At 45.2% G+C, this 27,070-nt stretch overlaps 1 protein-coding gene across 7 annotated transcripts in view; it reads left to right on the forward strand.

Annotated features, from left to right (window-relative positions):
- LOC144119412 (monocarboxylate transporter 9-like) overlaps positions 1–27,070 on the forward strand; it is a 248,671-nt gene that overhangs the window by 19,614 nt on the left and 201,987 nt on the right. For 5 of the 7 annotated variants that reach the window (XM_077652031.1, XM_077652036.1, XM_077652037.1 and 2 more), the window contains exon 2: positions 14,781–15,046. In XM_077652031.1, coding sequence (XP_077508157.1) covers positions 14,818–15,046 — 229 coding nt within the window. In that variant the 5' untranslated portion in view covers positions 14,781–14,817. Of the gene's footprint in view, positions 1–14,780; positions 15,047–27,070 lie in introns of those variants that run through there. The other 2 variants (XM_077652033.1, XM_077652034.1) reach the window with 1 other exon arrangement.

Raw genomic sequence — 27,070 nt, forward strand, 5'->3', positions numbered from 1 at the left:
GATAGCCGTACGAACGTTCAAGTGCAGCCCGCGATTACTTGAGAGAAAACGGGCTTAAGCTGCGTGAAGTATACAGAGAGCTGTGTTTTGTGGATGAAATTTTTACTTTGGTAAAGAAATTGTGTTCCTTAAAACAGCTCTGTTTCGGCTCTTAGCGGAACACTTCTCTTGATTTCGAGAACTGGGTGCCAAACTGATTCTTTGTCACTTGTTGAAGTAGACTGTCCAAACAGCCAATAAAGAAAAAAAAATCAGCTCGCCTGCGGAGAGCGTGTCCGACTGACAATCCAAGGATTAGGGGTTTGATTTCAACCAAATTACCCGAAATTTCTTCTCAGTGTAGTTTGGGACTGAGGACCAAGGGTTGTTGGTTGATTATTGTGCAACAGAAATATAAGAAAATTTTTCTCGATCATCACCTGTGTGTGTGTCTTCCTTTCTTGGTCCCGTCTGCTGCGCTGTTTCCATGCAAAGAATGTACCAACTAGCCCGGCTTACTCTTTTGTTGGACCTTTTATAATTTTTTGGTAAATGACGCATTACGCCTTTTCAGCTAGATTCTTTTGCATAAAGATATTCTCTGTCATTCGCGAGCGTAGAATAGTACAAAGCTTAGAACGCTGGTACAAAGCGCTCGAGCGATATGCTGTGAACTGACGATTGACGTTTATTTTCTTTTCTAAAGGAGGCGAGGAAAGCACGAAAATTTTAACGTTAATTCACTCGACTGCTCTCGAACCCAATTACATAGCAAGGCTGCGAGATTAAAACAACAAAATTTCTTGTATCCTTGGATAAGACAGTAATTAATACATAGTACACTTACTAAGTGTACTAAGTAAGTAATGTTCAACAGTCTAGCATAGGAACAGCAGTTCACAATTGGCAGCGAGCGGTGGGAAGTGGCAAAGGAATACGTCTACTTACGGCAGGTAGTGACAGCTGATCTGGATAATGAGAGGCAAATAACTAGAAGGATAAGAATAGGCTACAGCGCATCTGCAGGTTCTCTCAGATCATAAGTGGCACTTTACCAATATCCCTGAAGAGAACAGTGTACAACAGCTGTACGTTACCGGTACTAACCTGCGGGGCAGGAACGTGGAGGGTAACGAAAAGGGTTCACCTTAAGTGAAGGACAGCGGAGAGAGCCACGGAAAGAAAAATTATAGGTGTAATGTTAAGAGAACGGAAGCGGGCAGAGTGGGTGAGAGAACAAACGCGATTTAAAGACTTTCTAGTCGATATCAAGAGGAAGAATTGGGCTTGGGCAGGGATGTAATGCGAAGGCAAGATAACCGCTGGTAATTAAGGGCAACGGAGCGGATTCCAAGAGAAAGTAACCATAGCAGGGAGCGGCAGAAGGTTAGGTGGGCGGATGAGATTAAGAAGTTTGCAGACATTGGGTGGGTGCAGCCGGCAAAGGGCAGGGTTAATTGGAGAGACAAGGGAGAGGCCTTCGCCCTGCAGTTGGTGTAGTCAGGCTGATGATGATGATAATGACAGTTACTAACATTCTATTTATTATGCACTGTTTTGGCGTGCAGAAACTTTATGATTACAACAGAACACGTAGGTGGAAGAATATAATAACTTGTTAACAACAAACAATTGTAGTACCAAATTCACGAAGTACATTACAAACAATCGAGCCAAAAATTTAAAACTACATTTGCATGAAAAAAAAAGGACGGTATTGTCATTTATCTACCTAAACTGTATCTATTTTGCTGTGGCGTTGATAATTTAAACACAGAGAGCAGGGCATGTGGGAACATTTGTCTGCCAAATTTCGTGAATGAGTAAGATAGTCTCCGAATTGCCTGTTTATCGTGAAGCATAAGCAATTTCGTACCCAGGACATATTTTTGGGAAAATATGCGCAAAGTGTTCTTACCGTAAAAATAATTTCAGTTTGAGTGTGGTTAAAGGGTAGATTGCTGAGTAATAGTGCTGATGACTACCTTGCAGAAAAAGTATTTTTGTTGTTGCGTTAATTTGTGAGGATTTAAGTTTTCTCCATGTTTTTCAGCTTTACAGTGATTGGTTCTTGTTATTTACAAGCTTGCTGTAACTTTTGTTCCGGAATAAAAGCGTTGTATCATCGGCGTATATTATATATATTCTGAATTCGCACTAATCTTCCCGCCAGCGCTGAAGAGGGCAACGAATTTCCGACCAAGAAGTGCGCGGCTCGTGTGTGCTGCTCGGCCGCTTGGCGGTGCCTAATTCTCCGAGCTTTGTCCTTTACTCACCCGCAGGGCTATTTGCCTACGTAAATAGCTATAGCTGATATCAGGTGAAGGTGCTTGGATGGCCTTTAATGTACCGAACGCCCCATTCAACACGGGAATCAAGCCCAGGACGCACACCAACATTAGACACCAGTTCATCACGCGAGTCGCCGACTGAAAGGCCTGCTTCCCAAATTCGGACCTCTTCCTGACCGCAAGGTAAGAAGAACCGTCGGCGTTCACACCATGAATTCGCCAGCGTCAACAGCGCCAGTTCTGCGTCATCATCCGCGGGACCCACCTCGTTTCAACGGCTTTCCACATGAAGACGCCGAGGACAGGGTGGAGCAGTTCGACCGAGTGGCCATTTTCAATGCTTGAAGCGCTGACACTAAGCTGCGTCATGTCTACTTCGCGCTTGAAGACTCTGCGAGGACATGGTTGAGGATCTTGAAACCAGCCTCTGCGCATCGGCAACATTCAAAGCGGAATTACTGCGTACTTCTACTACTACATGCCGCAAGGAAAAGACCGAACTTATTCTCAAGAACCGTATCCAGCATACAAGCGACAGCGTGACAGTGTATGTTGAAGAGATAAAATTCGGCTTTTCCATCACGCGGACCCGAGCATGTCGGAAGATAAGAAAGTGCGTTTCTTCATGAGGGGTGTCAAGGAACAGTTGTTCGCTGGCCTAGTGTGCAGTCCTCCAGCGACAGTAGCAGACTTCGTCAGTGAGGCAGCCATAATAGAAAAGTCTCTTGACATGCGAGCCCGGCATTACCAGCGCACAACTGTATCAGTGATCACCATCAAAGCTTAGTGACCTGCTACCCCTTCCGCAGAATCGCTGCGTCAGCTGCTTTGGGCCATAGCGGGGCCATAGTACCCGCCGACCGCTGCGCAGCCACAGCTAGGTTGCCCCGTTTTCTAATGTCGCGAGTGAAGAAGTGCAGCAGGCACTCGGCGTCCCGCCACTAGTCAAAAGTCAGCCTCCCCAGACCTTATGTTAAGCCGCCGTCGCAAGCCGTTACGTGCCACCGCCAATACCGCACTGCTGGCAGCCCCCACCAGCCGTCCATGTTTCACCTTCCTGGCCGAAAGTCGTGCAGCGCGCCGGCCTTCGACGGACTGCCGCCTGCCGAACCGCTAACCGCCGGCCGTTGTGCTACCATTGCGGCGAATTTGGGCACATCTGTCACCGCTGCCCGTACAAGAAACTGGGTCTTCAGGATACCATTTCGGTGGATACCGTCCGTTGCCTGTTCAAAGGCTGCGGGAGATCGTGGATTACATTGCGCTGGCCGATCCTGGCCCCAGCCGCTACTCCCGATCCCCCTCGCCTCGCCGATACAGCTCTCCTGAGCAACGGAACCAAGTGCAAGGAGAAACCTTCCTGGCAATGTTCATCGTGCTACACCAGTGCTCCCGTGATGTCATCCTCGGTATGAAATTCTATAACGGAAGACGGTGCCATCATCGACCTGCCGGCAGTCTGTCAAGTTTTTTACTGAGGATAACTTCCAAACGAACAGCACACTACGAGCTGCACTGATCGTTATTGACGAGCACGTGAGTGTGCCGCCAAGTTCTAGTGTCATGGTGACGGTAGGTATAATGACAGTCCGAGAAACAGAAGGTGTCGAGATGGCAAGCAGGTTTTGCTCGCGGATGGGAAGGTTGATGTCTTGCTTACCAACTGCAGCAATGAACACCACCACCTGAATAAGCGGACGACTGTGGCGTGTATTAAAGCCATCAAAGAAGCTAAGTCCGAGCACAGTTTAACCAGTGTACAGCCAAGTGCAATGGACGCTCCTACTGATCTGAAGTACGACATAAATCTGGACTTGCCTCACCGCCGCCAAAAACACTCCAGGAACTGATCAACGGTTAGTGTAACTTCTTTGCGTCGTCGGCACGCGTTGGACGCACACATATTGAAAAGCACCGTATTATTAAAGATGACACTGTCCGTCTCCTTCGTCAGTCAACTTATCGCGTTTTCCCTAATGAACGCACCGCATCAGGGCTCATGTTCAGAAAATGCTCGATATCGACGTCAGCCGCCCATCTCGGAGCCCGTGGACACTCCTTTCGTCCTTGTAAAGAAAAAAGATGGTACATTGCAGTTTTGCGCTGACTACCATCGCCTGAACATCACAAAAGAAGATGTTTATCCTCTGCCAAGAAATAACGACGTCTTGGTTTGCCTATGCGATGCCAAATATTTCTCTACCATGGACCTGAAGTCGGGGTACTGGCAATTCGAGGTCAACGAGAGCGACCGCTAGAAGACGGCTTTTATCACACCAGAAGAATTATGGGTTCTAGGTCATGCCTTTCGGTCTTTGTTCCGCACCAGCCACTTTTCAAAGCCTCATAGGCACGGTTCTTGCCAATCTGAAGTGCCACGCCTGTCTTGTATACTTGGACGACGTGATTGTCTTCGCCCCAGATTTCAAGGAGCTCCTTCGTCGCCTTGACGAGTTTCTGCAGGCAATAAAGTCATCTGGCCTAACACTTAAAGCCAAAAAATGCATTTTTGCCTTCGAGGAGGTGAAGTTTTTAGGCCACGTAGTCAGCGGGGACGGCGTTCTTCTGAATCCAGAGGAAACCGTTGCCATTGCGAATTTGCAGGTGCAGCGTGACCTGAAAGAATTTCGCCGCTTCTTCGGCTTATGTGCATATTACCGCCCGTTCGTAAGAAGCTTCTCGAAAATTGCTGCCCCCCAACCCGCTTGATCACGACCAATGTGCCGTTCACTTGGGGAATAACACAGGATCAGGCTTTTCAGAACTCCATCGTCGCCTTCAGACACCACCCGTTCTGGCGCAATTCTACAAAACTTCCGGCACAGAGGTATAAACACCGATGCGAACGATGTTGGTTTGGCCGCTATTCTTGTTCTGGTGCAGAACTGACTACAACGTGTGATTGCCTACGCAAGCTGGGCTTTGTCCAAATTGGAAGCCAACTACTCTGCCGCAGAAAAGGAGTGCCTTGCCATCGTATGGTCAATTCGAAGTTTCGTCCGTACCTCTATGGGAGATCTTTCAAAGTCGTGACCGATCATTACACGCTTTGCTGACAAGCCAGCCTCCCGGATCTCTTAACGCGCCACGCAGTATTTAGCCTATGCCTTCAGGAATATGATATTACTGTGACGTACAAGTGCGGTCGTAAACTCTTAGACGCCTACTGCCTTTCTCGTGCTCCCCTGTACCAGCTCCGGACGCCCTTGTTGACGACGACGGCGCTTTTGTGAATTCCCTCAGTCCGACCGACTTCGCCGACCAACACCGCATTGCCCGGATATCCGAGCCGTATCTGACTTACTTCAACGCGCACGATCCACGCTCCCTAAGGCCTTCAGACGCGCATTTTCTTCTCTCTGACGGCGTTCTTGTCAGGAACTTTGCTCCGAACAGTCACCAATACTTACTTTCGTGCCAGCAAGCTGACGCGTCGAAATTTGGCAAGCCTGTCACGACGAACCCTCTTCTGGTAACCTCGGAGTCAATCGAACCCTCACCAGAATTCTGTGAAAGTACTACTCTCCTGGTCTATCCACCGCCGTGACGCATTATGTACTAACTTGCCGAGACTGCCAGCGACGCAAGCTTCCGCCTCTCGAGCCCATTCCTCCCCCGTCCAGCTCATTTCAACAAATTGGTATGGACTTGCTTGGACCATTCGCTACGTCAAGCTCTGGAAACTGGGTAATCATAGTAGCTACTGAGTGCATGACGCGCTGCGCGGCAACGGCAGCTCTCCCCAGTGGCGCTGCCATCGAGATCGCCAAATTCTTCATTCATCAAATTGTTTGCGGCACGGCGCACTGGAGGTTCTGATTATAGATCAAGGGCCTGCCTTCTTGGCTGAGCTTATACAGCAAGTTCTTGTACTGACTTGCACACAGCACCACCGGATGGCCGCCTAACACCACCAGACAAAACAACTACCCGAAAGTCTCAACAAGACACTTGCTGACATGCTGTCGATGTACGTGGACGTAGAGCATAGAACGTGAGACGACATATTATAATATGTCACGCTCTCATACAATACTGCCGTCCAAGAAACCACCAACGTGACACCATTCTCGCTAGTTTACGGACGCACGGTAACGACGACGTTCGACTTCATCCTTCCCCACTTAGACGACCACATAAGTGACGACATTGTCCCTTTTTCCCATACACGCCGAGAATGCTCGCCAGGGTGCGTATCCGAGAACAGCAAGTCCGGGATTGGCACCGCTACAACCTGCGCCGACAAGATGCCGAATTTCTGGCAGGCAACCTTGGCTTTTTTGTGCATTCGATCCGACGCCGGGGACTGCGCGAAAAACTCCTGCGCCCTTATTTAGATCCCTATGGAGTCTTTCTTCGTGTCGGAAAGCTCAACTATGAAGTTGTCCCTGATGAGACGCCCGAACCCCGACGACGCAAGCGATCCGAGGTGGTCCACTTGGTCCGCCTGAAACCTTACCACGCTCGGACGCACTGGCCTTGTGCCATAGCAAGTCCTCTTTAGCATAGGGTCGATGCTTCCCGACTCGGGCGGGGGGAGGGGGAGGGGGTGGCTACTTCTGCCGCCAGCGCTGAAGAGGGCAATGAAGATATCCGAGGAAGAAGTGCGCGGCTCGTCTTTGCTGCGCTTGTCACCTTGGATGTTAGTAAAGCATACGACAGCGTTGAGCACTCGACCCTTTTACTAAGATTACAGTAACTGAACTTGCCAAGCTATTTTGTAGTCTGGATTTCTGCTTTTTTGGAAGATAGAGAATTTTACTGCTGCGAAAATGGTGTTTCCTCAAGGAGATTTCCACAGACAAGAGGTGTACCGCAAGGATCAGTTCTCTCACCTGTTCTTTGTAACATTTTTCTAAGCTCAATTAAATGCATTCAAGATCAGAAAACTTATGTGTACGCCGACGATAATGCATTTTTTGCAACAGCAGGTGACATTCACATTCTCTATCGAACCCTGCAAAATTACCTCAATGTTCTTGAAAACTGGTTAGGAAGAATTCATCTGTCCCTTAATGTGAAGAAATGCGCATTGTTAGTATTTCCAGTTTCTGTTCCTGTAAACATCTGCCTGGTCTATAGAAATAACATAATACCTTAAGTTCAGACGGCGAAGTATCTCGGAGTAATATACGACTCTACTCTTTCCTGGCGGCCACACATTGAGCAACTTTCTGCAAAAGGAGTTCGGGCCATTGGCATCCTGCGTAGGCTTTGTAGTGCTAGCTCAGGCATGAGAAGGCATACACTTCTGATGATTTATAAAATGTACGTCCGCCCAATTTTGGAGTTCGGGTGTGTCTTATTCTCAGGAGCTCGTGCCTATAAACTTCGTCCTCTTGTGCTGTTGGAGCGTGAGGCGTTGCGCCTTTGTCTTGGGCTTCCTAAATATGTCGCCAATGCTGTTCTGCACCTTGAGGCGCGAATGCCATCGTTATCAGCTAGGTTTCGCCTTTTAACAGTTCGAACATTTCTAAAATTGTGCGACTCACCTCTTCACGCTTCCAGTATAATATTTCTTAGTCAACTTTCCGCCTTTTTTAGTGCTGCCTGGTCTCGTTTTCATGCCCCGCAGATATGTTACGTGCTGTCCCTCCTTGATCCTATAAATATTCATTTCACAGATGTCCGCCAATTGTATAACAACTTATTATCTGTCCAGATTGAATTCGATGACATTTTCTCATCGAATGCAAAGCTTCAGTTCTTCCAGCTTCTTCAGGGCCTGTTGCAGGACCACCTAAGATCCTTTCCCTCTCATGTTCTTATTGCTACTGATGCCTCGCAGTATCGCGAGAAGGCAGGTGTGGGAATTTTTTCGCCTTCACTGCATTGGTCTTTTTCTCTCCGTCTTCCTGACTTCACTCCCATTTTTCTGGCTGAATTATTAGCAGTAATCTTAGCCTTACGAAAATTAGAAACTACCGTTTCCCAGGTTGTGCTTATGACAGACTCTGTCCATTTGCTCTTCCTTATCCTCACCCACTGAGTCTCGGGCATTACGCCTCTAAGTTTCTGATTCCGCTCCATCTAAATTCGATAAGGTTGCTTTGGGTACCAGGTCACATGGGTTTTCACTTAAATGAGGCTGCAGATTCCTTAGCAAGAGCCTCTCGCTGCGGCCCGATCGTTGCTGTTCTGCCAATTTGTGCATATACAGCTGCGGTGATGTTTCGCAGCTACACAATATTTCAAGAATTTGCTGCCTCGGCTCTTACATCATCTCCCGAATATCAGCATCTTCTGCATCGTTGGAGTAGCAAAGACTGGCGCTCACGCAGACTAGATGTCTCGTTCACGGGCTTGCGTTGCCGGGTTCCCCTTCTAAATTTCTACCTTCACAGAGCTGGTCTAGCTGCTTCCCTATTGTGCTCTTTTTGTGCCGAACCTGAGACAATAGATCATTTCCTGCTGTTCTGCCGCCGCTTCTCTCATTTGAGGAAGAGTCTTTTGGAAATTCCATTTCATAAACTGGGCTTGCCTGTGTCCACCGCGGTTGTTCTTTCCATTAGCGCTTCTTTGCTTGGACGAAGCGACAGGAGTGTGCGCTCTGCTGTGCAAAATTTTCAAGAAACGCAGCGCCTCCCATTCTAATTTCTTCTTCCCGCTCTCAGTCAGTACGACACTGAAACATTACAGGCATTGTATACTATTATGCACATTAAGCCATTGCCCCGTCTTCGATCTCGAAGTTAACATGACCCCTGTCCTTCCGTCTTCCAATCTATCAGGCTCCATCCTATTACGACTCCTTTTCCTACCAAAAATTTCCTGTATCCAGCAATTAACCGCCTGTGTCTTAACCACTCCCCCGTAGTTGTTATGTGCCAGCAAAGTCTGAGGCCTTCCTTCCTTCCTTCCTGCTCGGCCGTTCTTACTGACCGCTGCGATGCTTAATTCTTCAGGCTTCGTCCTTGAATCACCCACAAGGCTGTTTGCCTACGCAAGCAGGCTACGTACAATCTTTAGAATGGAATTAACATTGAAATTAAATAATACGTGCTTCAGGCGCACCCATAGTAACGCGTTGTGAGGAGCACAGGTTTTCGCCGAACCAGCTGCATGCGATGTTCCAGGTACGACCGTGTTAAGGATAGGGTCATTCCTCGGACTCAATACGGGGGTAACTGATTTAGGGAAGTCAAGTGATTTCAATGATCCAATGTATATACGAACTACCAACTCTGTTTTCTACGCCTTGCGGAATAAATTCTTTATGAGTTAAAAGTAAGAGTTGAGAAGATCTGTCTTTATGAAAACCATATTGCACGGAAGATATTTGGTAACTAATGTTTTATTATTTCGTTTTATGAATTTTTCTAAAACTTCTGGTAAAACAGGTAGTATAGAGACTGGACAGAAGTTGGATAAATTATCTTTATCGGCTCGCTATTAGAAAGCGACTAATTTAGATACCTGCAGTTTCTAGTAGAATACCACTACTTTAGATACTTACACTTTCTGAGGAAGATTTTGTGTCAAAAGGCAGAAATTATACATAATAGAGCTGCGGAAAGATTAAATTTATAACGCATTGAACAGGTTTGATTTCTAAATTATCATTACCTCGAACTGTGCTGCTGTTTAGAGAAGTGCATGCCGCATTATTTTCACTGTCATTTGTGATACTTAAGCACAACATGTCGCTATTTATCTTTATTTCACTGACAGCCAAAACTTCACTGCACTTGACGGCACATACGCACTTGGCCGTCAAATGCACACCAACATATTCTACTTTATTCCTTTTAGAGCCTCAGGCTGATATTAAGTAGAAAAAAGATTGAAAAATAATTATTGCAATGTTCTGGCAAATAAACGCCAGAAACTTACGCTATGATCTGTAGGGGAGAGTGTACACATTTTAATATTTTTCGCACAGCATATGATTATCAGTGAAATCTGCCTGAAAAAGATCATAAAGGTATTTCCGCTCATTATCTCATATGCAAATATTAGTTATATTTTCTAAGCGTTTAAGTATCTCCGAGACATTTTTATCACATGTGGCAATAAATTACTTGAATAATTTATCGTTTCATCGTGTCATCTCAAGTCATTCTTTCAATATGTAAGGTTCTGTGATGGCGCTTACTTTTGCTAAGGCATTAAAAAAATTTACATGAGGTAAGCCCTTAGAAAAAGACAGAGAAAAAGATTATGCACCTCATCAGTTGATTGTGAGCAATATATGGCGTCCCAGTCTATTTCTAACACCGCTGCGCGAACTTTGCATTGTATTATTGCTTATGTTTTGTATTCTATTTTTCAACGTCTGGCTTCATTTTCCTGTGTTCAGGTTTTGTACCACTGAGCATGAAAATTGGTTGTCGGTGGTATGCAAAGCGTAGGCGCTGGAGCGAGTGTTAGCCGACTTTTATTTGTTTTAAATATATCTCTTTACGTACTGCTCTTTAGTGTTACATATATAGTTTATTTGATTAAGTAGCTAAATCTATGCTAATCAAGGAGTGTTTCAAACTTGCCCTGTATTGGGGATGGATTTAACTGGTTAGTATTGAGATTACCTCCGAGGATGGCCACGAGCTTCTTTTCGTTTATATTATTAGGTAAGCTATCAGTGTGGTCGAGAAAACGCAGCATGTTGCCTTCAGGTGGGCGGTCCAATATTACAAAGAGATATTTTTGACATAAAATAGAAACACACTCTATGTTTGTAGTCATAATGAAAAATGTTCAAGGAATTCACACGAGAAGACATTATTTATTTGCATAACAATACCAATATTCCATTTTGCTTCTTTGGTTTATAAAAACGCCATAATCTGCATCCATTATTACACCGGAATCATATGTCAGCAATGTGCAGGTAAAGGCGATTACATCAAATTTAAATTAGAAGTCATCGAGCAGAGCACCCAACTGATCCTCTTTTTATTGTGCCGACCATAGATAATTGATGAGAGCATGTAAGGCTCTTCACAAAATGGCAACAAAATATTACGTTCATCAGGTTCTGCCGCCATTTCGGGATGCAGCAATCAAGCACAAGTAAAGGTACACCCAATTTAGTTCAGCTTTAATCAATGTCACTTTTACACTGGTCATGAAGCACTGTTCACTGGTACTCTTTACGGGCAAATATTTTTCCACCACTGAACCACAGATTTCTAGCTGCAAGCCTTGCCTTTCGCAAGAATTTACGCCGGAAAAAATGGTTCATTGACATTTGTTCATTGAAATTGTTCATCAAGATCAGACATTGACGTTTGAGATTTTCTGCGCTTCTGAAATAGCAGACTGTGCTGTGTCCAGCTTTTGATTTTTACCAAAATATTTGTACAAGAGCCATTCCTGACCTTTAATTTGGGGCAGACATCAATATCTTGGGCAGTTCGTGTCATGCGCCAAGCAAAGCAGCGACCTTGCGTACAGTGCTTGCAACACCTTGATCTTTATCCTTCAGGATGCCTTTCAATTCAACATAGCAGTTTTAGAGTATTGTTCCCCTGCTATGATCCTGATGTCATGATCCTCTAGTTTCTTTTTCATGTTCTTGCAGTGACTCTTACATTCTATCTTGGACTTCTTCAAAGCTTCTTTTACTCTCTCAAGAGCTATGTTTTTTTGCTTAGGCTTTCGAATTGATTGTTGTAGAGCTGAATATTCTCTTCCATTTCTCTCAGTTCTTTTCGGAGCTCACGTTGAACCGTGCTCTTGAACTCCTTCCCTTCTTTAACTCTTCTGTTAGGTTGTCAAAACGAGTACCCATATTTATATGTAGAGAATCAAACAAGGCAACTCGGAGAATCAAACAAGAATCAGACAAGCTCCCTCGCTGCTGCCAAGTAGTTTGAGGCTCTAATTTTCTCAGGTATCGTAGTTTTCTGCAGGTGATACTGACCTGCAGTATCACGTGCAAAGTTGACCTGCAAACATAACGCGGCTGCTTTGCTATAGGAAATGTTCGTTTGCTTGCATCATTTGAAGCATATCCGGCTCCTCTCGAGCCCAAGTTTTATCGTTGAAACTCAGACCGTTCATAATGTTTTTCCTCCCGCGAAGCTTCATTCCAGTGGCCTAGGCAAGACTGGACATCTTTGTGTAGTAATTAATAAATAAAACCGTCCTTTCGACCCGGAGTAAAATCTAATTTAGCGCTCTCTGGTGCCTGCTGAGTGAGCTTTAAGTTCAGGAACTTCGCAAATCAAACCTTTCAACGCGTATATGTTAATAGATTAATTGGAAATCTCCCAAGGCATCAATGGCACACAAGCTAGGTGATTGAGCATGTCCCCAGCTAACTGTAGGGCGCACATTGGTCTGTTCTCCTTGTGGTGGACAGTCCTATTTCTTTTTCGTTTCTTGCTTGAAAACCCTATACCACTGTGCGAAAAGAAAAAAAAAGTAGGGAGCTCCGGTTAAAGCACGCCTTACACCGGCTGAGATAAACGCTTAGGCGCCGTAAACAATGTCTTAATCTCCTAGACGAATGAAAGACAGATTTCACTGGCTTTATTCGTAGACGTCATTGCATGAGAGAACAGCAACAATTGCATTGCTCTGTAAAAAGCCGCATTCAGCATGAGCTTCAGAAAGGCGTGTTCAGTGTGAAGAATCGTACATTAATGAGAGTATAACAGGTATAAAGCTCCTAAAAATGATTGCTTTTGCAATCTGCTGCGTTCTTGATAAAAAGTGGCTTGCTAATGTTGAGATCCGCGCTTTTATTTTTCAATTACTTATCCGACTGAAAACAAGAAGCAAAGCTGGCTAAGAAACCTTCATATTTTCAGTGTGAGCTGAATTCCTTTAGATTATGTGCTAAATGGCAGCACACATTTCCCGTTACGAAGAGCACGAAAATTAACAAGCACAAGAAAAGAACAACGTCACTGCACAAAATCTGCTTGAAAGGGGAACTCTCATTCAGGGGCAAAATAAATATACACACACAAACACGCAGTGACGTAGCACAAACATTCCCAAAATTAAAAGCGAAGATACACAGAATGATTCAACTGAACGCAACCGGAGGCAAGGAAAAGGATTCACCTCAGAAGGCGAATTACTACCGGTTATAGAAACCAAACAAATCAAATGCCGTCACTCACTGACATACTGCGACAACATTTGGCTAAACTCCCTCTGTAATCGCTACCGATTTGCCCGGTTGCTGGTAGGCTAAAACATGCCTAAAATGAAAAGCGAAGGTACACAGAATGATTCAACTAAACGCAAGAGGAGGCAAGGAAAAAGATTCATCTCAGAAGGCGATTTACTACCGGTCATAGAAACCAAACAAATCAAATGCGGTCACAAACTGACATGCTGCAGCAACATTAGCCTGAACGGCCTCTGTAATCGCTACCGATTTTCCGGTTGCTGATATAAACGCATTTACGTGCCGCCAGTACGGCAAAGGGCCACACTACTCTGCGCAGTGCCCTCTGTGGGAAGCTGATTGGTTCTGGTTTTGAACAACTACACAGTAAGGTGTCGTTGATGGCATTTCTTGTCTTTTTAGGCTGGCTTATAAGAATCCTCGAAGAAACTTCGCGCCGTAGTAGCGTGGCGCGAAGATCGAGCAACCGTTTCGCGTCTTGTTCGGACTGCTCGGACTGTGGCCAGATCCACTGACGGCACTTATAGCCTAGAACGACACTGCCATCACGGACGGCCTCTTGCGATATATGTGGTCGTGATTATTGTGTTAGAAATTATTATCCTCCTCACCACTTGCCTCTTAACCTTTCACATCCCAGAATATCTTACTGGACAACCTCTCTGCCTTCCCTCTGCCTCTTCCTATCTCTATCAATCTCTCTATACGAATGCTGTTGAATACTAACGACGTATATAGCGCGATCCACTGGCGCATTTAACGGGATCCCAGTGCTTATAATTCAAGTTTTGATTATGGATCCCAGGAGACAATAATCACAACTTATAACTTCCAGTCAACCTTCTTCATAAGCCTTTCATCATGGCGCTCTACCTTCATGCGGTGCATGCTATCTCAGGATATTGCACTGTCTTGAACAGAAGTTTATTACAGAGCTATTTTTACTGCTCCCATTTTCGGATAATTTTTCTCTGCCTGCTGTTGTGCGATGCTGCTGAGGCAACGTATAAAAGAGGGTAGGGTAGAGTGGCATGGAGCAGACGCGGCGGGCCATCAGGGAAGGAGATAGGGGCTCTAGAAGGCAGGGAGTGTGGTGAGAAGGAATGCACTGTGGGAACGTTGTGGAAGTAAGTGGCCGAAGGGAATGGTAATTGGAGAGCAGGACCATAGTGAGAAAAGCTAAGACGTCGACAGCGACTTCCACCGCCAACAGTGTAGCTTCTGCGGAGGATGGACGGCACGCACGTGTCACGTGCTAACGCAAGCTGTGTCGCGAGAATTGCATTGATAGTCTGCAAACTTTATTCTTGGCCCCTGCCGTGGTTAGGATTCCCTCTCCCCTGAATGCATTATTAAATGCGATTCTAACCTTAATTTTAGGCCAGTGCGGTATTTAGCACAACTTCACACAGATTCTGGATCAGCTCTTTTGCAGGAGCCCGTCTTCAGGCGCGAGAGTCAATGGCGGTCCCAGCGGCGACTAATGCTGGCAAGAATAGCAACAGGCCAGCTGGCCACAGCACCCATAGGTGGACTGTGCTGGGAGCGTGCTTTGCCATCAACTTTTTGAGCAGCGCACTGTTCCGCAACGCAGCGCTCTTCTACCCTTCCATCATGGACACCTTCCTCGTATCCAGAGAAAAGGCAGCGCTACCGTTGTTTGTCTACGGGGGCTGCTTCCACCTAGGAGGTATGTCATGCATGCACATTTCCAGGGATGCTCTGCTAATTCTTGTGAGGCTTGTGTTTGATCGAATACTAGGCACTTCTGCGACAGCACTGTGTTGTCACGATATGGCGTGAGCAGAAAAGGATATCTTCGGCATTGGCCGGTGTACGTACACATCTAAAAAAGGCCTTTTCTTTTGTTGAGGACTGTTTGTCTCAATACGGCTTATGTTGCTTTTACTCAAATAGCGAAATTATTTATCTAAGACTGTGAAACATTCCTTATACTCTTTTCCGATTTACTGAGTTAATGAAGTGGCAGATGCACAATAGTCTCTCATCAAAGACTTATGGTAAATACTGGATCAACTTATCATTCCACATCTTACGTTTTCGTCAAAACGCAACCCTGTTCTTTAGTCAAAGTATTCGGTACCAAATGCCTCTTGAATTTTTCTAAAATTAAATTGCAAGCTTCATGACCATGGTTGTGTGATAGGTTTACCAACTTATAACGCATTGAGAGCCAGGGAATTATTGTCGCTTAGTTTTGTACACGTACGTTTTAGCATTGTCTGCCCTATTTAACTGGTGAACTGCTCTCACAGAAAACCAAAATGCAGCCGCAGAGACTTACCGGCAAAAATGCGCGTGGAAAGATAGCTCGGAAATGCCTTTACACTGATATTATTCCTTGCTTTAAAACATTGCTGGTACAGCCACCGACTTCAGCGTGGTTGCCTACAAGCTGCAAAATTACGTTCTGAAATTGGCGCATAGTGGCTTACTCGGCAGGCCCGAACTTGTGTGGAACTTGAGTCGAAGGACTTAAAGCACGGTCACTCAGACGGTTGAACTGCTGTGACCGGCTTTTACCGTGCTTTTAGTATTAGTTGGAAATACCTGTGTGACCTGTAGCCTAGGCAAAGCTCGCCTCCTTCTTGAAGGAGCGAAAGCCCTTCATTGAAAACGCAGAAAATTCTGTGAGCGCATTCATCACGCCAAACATGACATTTTCCACTGGGAAGGGCAGTGGGGGAATGAGGGTCGGGACAGTGAGCAGAGGAGCGCAGAGAATGAGAAAGGAAGAAAAGGTATTACAAAGCTATTTTTCCTGCTTCAGAAACTGCATACTGAGATTTAAAACAGCGATAAAAATTACACTTTCGAAGCTCTCAGTGTCTTGGGGGTGGCCAAGAACAGCCGAAAGCAGCGCCTTACAACAATGAGCAGGGGAAGAGTATCATCCCTCATCTCGACATGCCGGGTATTAAAAAAAAACCTGCTCAACAGTCTCCATGTTTGCCGTTGGCTTGTCCTTCGGGGTCTCGATATCTGTTGAAAGCGTTCGCTTGAGCCGATGGTGGAATCCTTCCACATGTCGAGATAGTTGCTGTAAAACCCTTCATTGGACACCTTTACCATGCCGTGTATCATGTTACCGTTACCGCTGCCGGCGTACAGGGAGCCCGCCCACCGCCGGTGTGCACGTGCTGATTGGTCCCGATGCTGGAGGCGGGCGCGCCGCTGCCGGGTACCTGTAACCACTTGGCGCCGTCAAGACATCTGCGCGTGCTCACTAGCTGACCCCAATCTCCAGATACTCCGTTACCAGTAAAGGTAACACGGTACACATAACGCTAGAGGCGTCTATTAACGCAGTCGCGTTTAGGCTACCGTTCTGCAGAAACTTCGTCGTCGCCGTCGGCGTTGTGAGCGAAAAATACCCTGAGAAGAAACCTAGATGGGCCATCGGGGTCACGTGAACTTGTGTCATAAGAGCTTGACTTCCGAATTGTGAGGGAACTGACCACCATGACAGGTGAGAGTTCCAGTAATTAATGGTAGCGATGGATGGATAGATGGAAAACATTATTAGCGAGCGAGTTTGGACCATTCAAATTCTCAGGGCCACCGCACAGCCCTCACATTACGCGCATGTGTCTAGGCCACGTAGGACCATGGCACAGGCACCCCGGTTCACACAAAGAAGTTGGAGGTCCAGGTCCTGCGACGCAAGGAGGGCCTCCCATTCCTCCCATGTTCCGACGGCGGGCAGTGCCTGCTGGGGAAGATCGGCAGGGCAACCGAGGAGGATGTGGTCCAGTGTGGCGTGCGAGTCTCCGCAGAGAGCGCACTCTGGGGAATAGGGCAGAAATAGGATAGGAGCTGAGGGGTGGGAAGAGTTCGGGTCTGGAGTCACCTCCAGAAGATGTGTTTGGGAGTGGTATAGGCGGGGATGGGGAGGCGGGGTAGAGTCGACGAGCGATGTGTGCTTGTTGGGCGAGTTCTGAGAACATGTGTGCCCGCTAGCTCGAGAAATCCCAGGTTGGGTCGCCATTTGGCCGGCAAATAAGTCCTCGGGCAGCCTCATTTCCGGGATTTCCAGAGTGAGCCGGCACCCACATGATCTCAAACGCATATCGGAATTTAGGGTGCACATTCGAATATCTGCTACGCGGGGGGATGGACGCGCCCGCGGGCGAAGCTAAGAATGGCTGTTTCGGAATCGCTAACTATATAAGCCGCATTGGTTCGGGCGGTGGCTAATGCTATAGCAGCTTCCTCCGCTTCTTCTGGGGTACAGGAAGGGTCTATAAAGTGGATGAGTGGGGGGGCTACTGGACGGTAAGCCACGGCTACTGAATGGTCTATAACACACGCGGCCTCCACCCAGCGCACATCCTCTGAAGTGCCACATTCTTTATGGAGACCTTTGGCTCGCGCGACTCGCCGGGATATACGGTATTCTGGGTGGACATTCTTTTCACGTTACTCTCGCGAGCAACCTGGGTCGCACAAGCCCTACCGCTGACAGCACCTGCCATCGCAGGTGATGTGCTAGGATTGGTATGAGGACTCCTTGGGAATTTTGAGTGTAAAGTCGAGAATGATAAATTTCGCATATATGTGCATTAACCCTTTAAGGCTATCGCGTCATTATTAAAAACCTAACACTCGCCAAGAAAACGAATAACAATAGGGTATAAATCAAATGACGTTTCGGGACCATTACGGGTCCGTTGTTCACGTATGAAAACGAAAAACGGAACTGCCGTGTTCATACGAGTGAAGGTCGCAGTATTGAGCACTCGTATGCGGCAGGCATGGGCCCACGCGTCCGGTTAAGTGTGTATGGAGTTTATTGGATATGGAATGACTCTAGCAGTAGGCGGGAAGATGTTGAACCGGCAAGACGCGCCTGTCCTGCTACACCATCTGAGATCCGTCCAAGCAACGATACAGTTCACAATGGAAGAGGAGAGTTCCGGCCGCATTGCCTTTTTCGGTGTTTTAGTGCAGCGCACAGCGAATGGCCTCGTGACGTCGGTCTACCGGAAAGCCACACATACAGAGCAATACCTGAACTTTGCTGCTGCGCATCCGGTTGGGCACAAGCGCTCGGTGGCATCAGCGCTCTTCACAGGCGCGCAACGCCACGTTCATACTCACAAGCGCGAAGGAAAGAAGAAAAAAAAGGATAAAAGAACAGCTCGCTAGAAATTGCTACTCAAGGCAAATTCTTAACTCGCAGTAACCCCGATCTTCAAATCCACCCACAGCACCGAAGAAAACAGAGCTGAAGCGAGCCGCCATTCCTTACGTGGTTGGTGTGAACGAAACACTGGCAAGAATATTCAGTGACTATGACGTTCAAATCTTCCACGTGCCTACAAACAAGATCAGAGTTGCAACCTGTGTGAGTGAAAGACAAGCTTGAAAGCACTAAATACCCCGGGGTTGTTTACAAGATTCCTTGTCAGGATTGCGACGCAGACTGCATCGGCGAAACTGGGGACTACAGGAGACGGCTCAGGGAGCATAAAAGTGACGTTGCCAAGGGGAGCACCGAGGAAAACGCCTTGGCAGATCACCAGAAGTGCACCAGTCACATTATCGCCTGGGACGCAGCCAGTATCATTTCCACCGAGAAATCATAATATTCCCGCTTACTCCTAGAGTCATTCCATATCCAATCAACTCCGCACACATTTAATCGAACACGTGGGCCCATGCCTGCAGGATACGCATGCGCATTACTGCGACCTTCACTCGTATAAGCACGGCCGTTTCGTTTTTCGTTTTCATATGTGAACAAGGGACACGTAATGGTTCCGAAACGTCATTTCTTTTTTACCCTCTTCTTCTTACTTTTCTAGGCGAGTGTTAGGTTTTTTATAATGGCATCATTTCCTCGCCACACGAGTTTTCGTCGAACTCTGCACTACATTCTATCGCGTTATAGCCTTGGGGCGGAGCTCAGGTGTTTTCTACAAATATTCATGGGTTGGTGAGTGGAATGCAGCAATACGGAATTATGACACTCTCTGCTCCATTAAGGTATCTTTTTTACGGACTAAATCTTCGCCATTGTCAACGCGACTAAGTTTTCAGAGAACATTTTTCAGTAATTATTTTAGTGAAGCCTATTGTCGGTAACTTCATGTGCCTGCGGTTTCCCAATATGCTCCATTGTGCCCGGGTACTGTGCAATCTAATGGGAGTTTGGCTATGATGCTCGTGAGAGTAACCTCTCGAAAATGTTCAGAAAATGCCCCAAAGCTACTGCTAAGCTCTCTTGAAGTTTGTTAAACTACCGATGGTCTGGCTCTCTGCCGCAAGATGAATGAATTGCTTCGTTGAGGCCGTGCAGTTAAGCGAATATTCCGAACGTCCTTCTCTCAAAATGCGGAAGAGTGCCCAGGGAGGAAAACACGAAGGTGGAAGATGGGGGGACTAGGTGAGATTTTGATGAGCAAAGTGATGGACAGCTTTGCATCAGCGATAGTTGCTGAGAGCTATAGAAGTACATACTGTCAACACCTGCTGTGACATTTCGCTCATAGGACCGGGGAGTTCACAAAGAGGCAGGTCGGCGCATTCAAACAACCAGCCGCAAAGTAGTGCTCCTGATTTCAGAATACTCTACCTTCATACTTCTATATCTTATAGAAAGGCTTGAGGTTGAAAGCTGAAATGTGAAACTTAAAACTAATTTTTTCCCCAAATTCGCGGCCTCGCATGTGCAGGTTCCTCCTAAAGATTTAAGAAATGAATTTTGAAAGAAATAAACAATTCAGAAAGGCACTACAGTTTCAATAAACTTCCACCAAGAGCTCCGCTCTGTCATACACTGGCCGCGTGTTCTATGGTCCAACCAAGCTTTCTTTAGAGATGGGAAACTGCAATAGCTATTGCTGTTTGTTGGGCAAGTTGGTTCATGATTTGAGGCATCCCGAATATCTCATTCAGACGAGCATAAGAGCACCGAGAAAAAACATGCGCTACAAATGCAGTTGATATGTACCACGAAGCGAATGTATATCGCCACTATTTTTGTAACGAAAAGCTTTTGTAGTGAGCTCACCCACACAGGAAGTTGAGTCCCATCCCAGGCGCAGCAGGCCCTGTGGTTTTTTGCGTTGTGAGCGCTGAACAGGCAAGTGTGGACGAGAGGTGACTGACGTCACAGTAATAGGCCGACTGTCGTCATAAATTTGCAACAGTCGTGGCATCGCCGAAGGCCGCATGTCTTCGTGTCGGCGTTTCGAGCGTCCCTTACCTCCGCGTTCATTCCCCGCGGCAATGTCCATTCCTCCCATCACTTACGGAAGTATGAGAACAAAGCCTCGACGAGCTGGAAAAAACACCTCTGGTTGCTATTCGGCTGCTACTGGTCGACTATCCAACGCCGCTGCTGGTCGGCTTCAATGAAGACGTTCCTAGGGTGGGGCACTAGGGCTCCTGTCTCTGCTGCCCGCCGTCCTTGCCCTGGCCGTCGACAGAGCCGCCGCTTGCTAAAGGTATGCTAGCAAATGAACGCCTTGCTCCCAGAGTCGTACAGCAGCGAGAATGTCGCCGCTGGGGCATTTTTCTGAATTATTTGTGTTGGGCAGCTGCTTAGGCGATTTATTTTTTCCTTTCTCTCGTTCATGCGTTTGTCTAGCCTCTCTTTTGCTTTTATAAATGCGCTGGTCATGATGTCTGAAATTATTATTGATGCGCAAGCTTTGGTTGAGAAACTTTTTTTTATATACGCCGTTCTTTCACAACAACCGGTTTACAATGCAGAAGTTTCCTTCCGTAACATATCGACGGTGAACAAGAAATTACTTCCAGCATTCCGAGTGGCATTCAAACCATCGCTGGCGGATTTGTAGCATCTGCTCCCTCTTGCGTGTAAGACAACTGGGCCTGCAGCCCCTTCATTTGTTGTACCATGATATTTTTTTATAGGCGAGACATTTCAGTGGGTAGGCGTTGATGGCCAGCGTGTAAGAAGTACTATGTTAGCTATCACCCTCTACCGGTGGAAAGAATGCAGTGCACGAAGGACAGCTTTACGACAAGTAGAGTGAAGTCCCCTCTTTCGCCTTTTCAATTTCAATTTCAATTTTTTTTTCATGTGCACATGATGAGGGTCGAGGGAAAAAAAACAAGAAATTGTGGCTTGACATACCCTTCGGCCCCTGAATTGCAGGGTAGAATAATAATATCGTTGGACACCTGAACCGCGCGGGCAACATGCAAATTACGGTGACAAGTAACGTCGCAAAATGCAAGCAATGGTTGCCAAGAACGGTTGACGCATCATTAGAAAAAACAGTAAGCAGTGAAGTGCACACAAAAATGATAACCCAAAATGCAACAAAAAAATAATACTTCATAGAAAAACAGGTCTTTGGTTCTTCAGTCAGCTCAACACTTTACGGAACGAAAGATATAAAGAAGCAGCGAAAGCATGGTGAAATCTAAAAAGTAGCACTAGGATTATTTAAACTTATTAACTTATTTAAAGGACGGGACAGCGTGTTTTCTAGGCTATATCAAATCAAATGAAATCAGTTTTATTCAAACATCCTGAGATGCTTAAGGGCACGAACAAAAAGCCCTGGGTAGCTTGACGAGGTCCGTGCTCCTTACAAGGCATACAGTGGAAAACGCGGCATGTATGAAATACAGGCAGTGAACAGCAAATAAACGCAGCTGCCCACAAGGCAGAAAGGTGTACAAAAGAAAAGAAAAATGCAGATAGCGAAAGGCAAACCAAATTGAGGTTTCCGGATCTAGAAAAAATGTAGTGTACCGAAGTGGCTAAGAATAAAAAAATGCACGGCAGGAATGTGAAGTGAAGAAAAAACGAGAACAAATTAACACGCATCGCTGTAACTGTGTTTATTTCAGAAACAAAAGAAAGAAACTCACTATACTGCCAGGTACATTTCTTAGTTTAAAGAAAGATAGTGCGTAGATCGATGAACGATTTGTTGAAGACATCTCGGTTATCTTTATCGGACAGTTCGCTCAGGATAGCTGGCAGACGATATTTCAACATTTGTTTCCCGTAATTTGTGTGGCATACATAAACTTTCCTCTTTTCCGGATTTCGTGTACAATACACAGGATTGTTCGTAGCAAGTGCGGCATGCGCTGCTGAAGAATTGTCGTGTTTAATTACTTCCGACTTGTAATGATGGATTAGTCTATTAAAATATAAAGACTCTATCCAAAATATGTTAAATTTCTTTAAAATTTGGCTGTGTACGATATATGCGTATATACGCGATATATATGGCTATATTTGGCATGTTGGAATACGCCACTCTTCGCTGTGTCTGATAGGGTTAACCTGTACATTTAGCGAAAGTTGTGCTGTGTCACGCAAGTAATTCACATTTTGTTTTACGTCGTTCTTATATTTTCGGGCGGCCTATCATTATGCATTTCAGATGCATTTGCGGCATTGAACTCCCGGAATAAATCGCATGCGTTTATATCAGAACCGACGTTTAGTATTGCACGTAGAGCCTTCTTCTGTAAAACGTAAATCTTATTTTTATTGGTACCTGTCGTTCCCCAAACTTAGTGAGCATAGCTTACTTGTGACATAAAGAGCGAATTACACAGCAGTATTTTAAATTTGCATGAGAGTAAGTGATGATGCCGGTTAATGATACCTGTGACACGAGAAATATTACTGATGACAGCGTTAACATGATTGTCCCAGCTTAGCTGGCTGTTGAAATGTTTCCCTAATATCTTAATACCGTTTACACCCTCTATCGTTTCCAAACCTAGCTTAACATCGCATGGTAAAATAATGTTTGCATTTTTTGGTTTGTATATAAAAGTCTCAGCTTTAGTTACATTACTCTTCAACTGATTATTAAGGGGCCATTGATGGAATGTACTTAGTGATTCCTCGTTTATCACATCTTCACATAAGTTTGATGAGAAGAAGAGTGAGACGTCATCTGCGTACATAAAACACTTCGCATGCAGGCATTGATTAACGACGTCATTTATATATAAGTTAAAAAGAAGTGGTCCAAGGATACTTCCCTGAGGTACGCCAGCATTTAAATTTTTACTGAGGATCAATAGTTATTATTACTTACAAACTGAAAGCGGTGTGCAAGATATGCCGAAAAAAGCGCATGAACACGACCCCTGAAGCCTTAGTTGAACAGTTTTGCCAAAAGTATATTATAACTGATGCAGTCGAAAGCCTGCGAAAAATCTATAAAAACACCAAGGGCAAGTTTCTTTTCCTCGAAACACAGTAAGTTGTACTCTTTCTGGTTTAGTAATGCTGTCTACTTAGATTTATGTGTCATAAAACCAAACTGCGAATCTTACTATTTGGTGTTTTTCACAAAAGCATGATATTCGCATGTGGATAACTTTTTCCAGTCCTTTAGAAAAGATTGGCAGCACGGAAACTGGCCTATAATTTGAAACACAAAGCTTGTCACCTTTCTTATACAAAGCTGCCGCTTTGCCCATTTGCATGCGCCGTGGGAACACTCTGTATTCAAAACCTAAATTAAATATAGGTGCTAAAATTGGCGCTACAATATATAACACATGATTCACAGGCCGTATCTACAAATCATCCGCATCATGGCATCTGCTGTTCTTCATGGTCATGAATGCAGTGAATGCTTCGGAGCATGTGGTTTGACTTAGATACATAGAATCGCTACTTTGCCTGATGCGAGCATCATAGGATGTTTTATGAACATTGGTATTCTCGGGTAACGAATCATTGATTAAACGCCTGTGCTAGTCCTTGCCCATTTTCACTTCGTCCTTGACTTAGTACTTTTTGAGAACTAGTCTGCGGTGTGCGTGAAACAACGTTGTTATTCTGGTTCTATAGCTTTCAGGAATCACCGCGTACAGCCTTGTCTAACCGTGTGTAAGCTTGAATCACACTTGGAACAATCTGTATTCCGTGTTCTGACTGATGTGCTGTGTTTTACGATAACGATAAACTCTTACGGTAATGTGTTATATGCATAAATTTGAGGTTTCTTCGGCATGCATTACTGAACGTACTTCTGCTCCTTCACTAATGCTGCAGATTTTTATTCTGGCGGTTGTGTGAAAATGTGTTGAAATTAGTGCTTGTATGAAACATCGCAAGACCGCTCCTACTGCTCCTGTGCCGACTCAAGGACAAAACAAAGATAAATAATCACTTCTTTCCCTTTGCCTCCTGGGCAATATTTGAATATTTCCTGAAAAGCAACTAAGTAACAAATAAACGAAATATCATTAATAGTTTTATACCAGCAGGATGCATTGCCTAGAATGAATACTAGAATATACCCTCGTACCAGAGCGTGTGGGACTTGCCCTCTTTTCTCGCACTCCAAATCACGACGGCGATATAACAAGAAGAATAAGAATGAAGTGGAGCGCATTTGACAGTTTACCAATATCTCTCAAGAGAAAATTATATAACAGCAGCATCTTACCGGTGCTCACCTATTTGGTAGAAACGTGAAGGGTAACGAAGAAGGCCCAACATAAATTAAGGGCAAAGCAGCGTGCTATGGAAAGAAGAGTGATAGGTTTAACATCAAAGGCAGAAAGGAGGCAGAGTGGGTTAGGGATGAAACATTGGTTTCATCCCTAGTCGAAACAAGAGGAAGAAATGGGCTTGGGCAGAGCATGTAATGCGAAGGCAAGATAACCGATGATCCTTAGGAATAGTCTTTCTTTATTTTATTTATTTTATTGATACTGCAATCGCTGTATTGTTATTTTAGCAATGTGGGGATAAAAACCGACCAGTTTACCAAAACACGCAAAAGTAAACAAAAATAGCAGTGAAAGTTGAACCTCTTCAACACCATAAGGAGTACAGCAATTAAACATATACATCAGAACAGTGAAATAACAAATGCAATGGCGACTAGGTGATCTGCTGCGAGAACAACGTCAGCAACGGCGGTAGCACTTCCTTGTTAGTGGCGTTATTCCAATCGGAAATACTTCGTGGAAGGAATCAGTACTTAAAGCAGTTTTTCTGGTCTCATTGTTAGCTGGTCTCATTGTCGCGTCACATATCAAGACGAAAAACTATCACATCGATGAGTTCCGTTCTGTGGTCTTTTCATTAATTGACACATAACTTTAAGTCGTGCGCAACGATTTCACTCAGTTATTGTCGGAAGGACAGCTTGGATTAAAAGATATGTTATTGCCGTAAGTCGGTAATTGTTATACTTGCATCGTGCCGCTCTCTTTTGAACCTTCTCTAATTTATTCATGTTAGTTTATGTGAAAGGGTCCCAAATTATTGCAGCCTAATTTGAAGTAAGCAGAACAATATATTTGTAAGCAAGTAGGCGTACAGATGGGGTAGACAACCGCAAAGCACGTCTCAAGAAAAACAATTTACGAAAAGTGTCACAGGTTATAAACTCAATGTGTTTATTCCGACTATGATTGTTAGCGACCCAGAGCCCTAGACATTAATATTTTGTTACTTTTGTGAGTGTCAAGCCATTAATACAGTATTCGAAAGATAAGACTTTCTTTTCGTGAGTCATGCTCATTAATGACCATTTGCCTTGCTTCACGACATGCGAAAACGGTTGGCAAAGCACTATTAAGTAGTAGTTGATCGGAGACGTTTCTTACTTCTGTATAAATAACACAATCATCAGCGTATTGTCTAATTTTCACAGGAATGTTAGCGACAATATCATAATTATATAGCCGCCGCGGTGGCTCAGCGGTTATGGCGCTCGGCTGCTGACCCGAAAGACGCGGGTTCGATCACGGCCGCGGCGGTCGAATTTCGATGGAGGCGAAATTGTCGAGGCCCGTGTACTGTGCTATTTCAGTGCACGTAAAAGAACCCCAGGTGGTCGAAATTTCCGGAGTCCTTCACAACGGCGTTCCTCATAGCCTGAGTCGCTTTGGGACGTTAAACCCCATAAATCATAAATCAAAATCAATCATAATTCTATATAAAAACAACAGAGGCCCAAGAATAGAGCCGTGAGGGACGCCAGAGTAAACTGTAAGCCTGTCAGAAGAATGATCGTTAAAAACAAAGAATTGTTCTCTGTTTGAAAGGCAGGCTGAAATCCATTTTACGAATTGTTCTTTATGAAGTAGTGTGTCCAATTTATTAACTAACTTTTCGTGAGTAACCTTATCAAAAGCTTTCCAGAAGTCCATAAATGCGGCATCAATCTGCTTTTTATTGTTTTTTGACGAGGCAAAATCATTTATAGTTTCGACTACCTGTGTACGAGTTGATAACCCCTCCTGAATCCATGCTGATACTTAGTAAAAAAATTGTTAGCTTCGAGAAAGTTAGATATGCGATTGTAATTATGTGTTCATAGTTTACAAGCAGTCGATACGAGTGAAATAGGGTTGTAGGTCTTCATCAGTCGCTTGTCTTCATTTTTATACCCGCCGCTGTGGGTCAGTGGTTAGGGCGCCCGACTACTGATCCGGAGTTCCCGGGTTTGAACCCAACCGCGGCGGCTGCGTTTCAATGGAGGCGAAACATTAAGGCGCCCGTGTGCTCTGCGATGTCAGTGCACGTTAAAGATCCCCACGTGGTCGAAATTTTTCCGGAGCCCTCCATACGGCACCTCATTCTTCCTTTCTTCTTTCTCTCCCTTCTTTATTCCTTCTTTTACGGCGCGGTTCAGGAGACCGCCGATATGTGAGACAGATACTGCGCCATTTTCTTTCTCCAGTAACCGATTTTCATTTTCACTTTTATGAAGCA

The sequence above is a fragment of the Amblyomma americanum genome, chromosome 2, assembly GCF_052857255.1.
Source record: "Amblyomma americanum isolate KBUSLIRL-KWMA chromosome 2, ASM5285725v1, whole genome shotgun sequence".
Taxonomy (NCBI): Eukaryota; Metazoa; Arthropoda; class Arachnida; order Ixodida; family Ixodidae; genus Amblyomma; species Amblyomma americanum.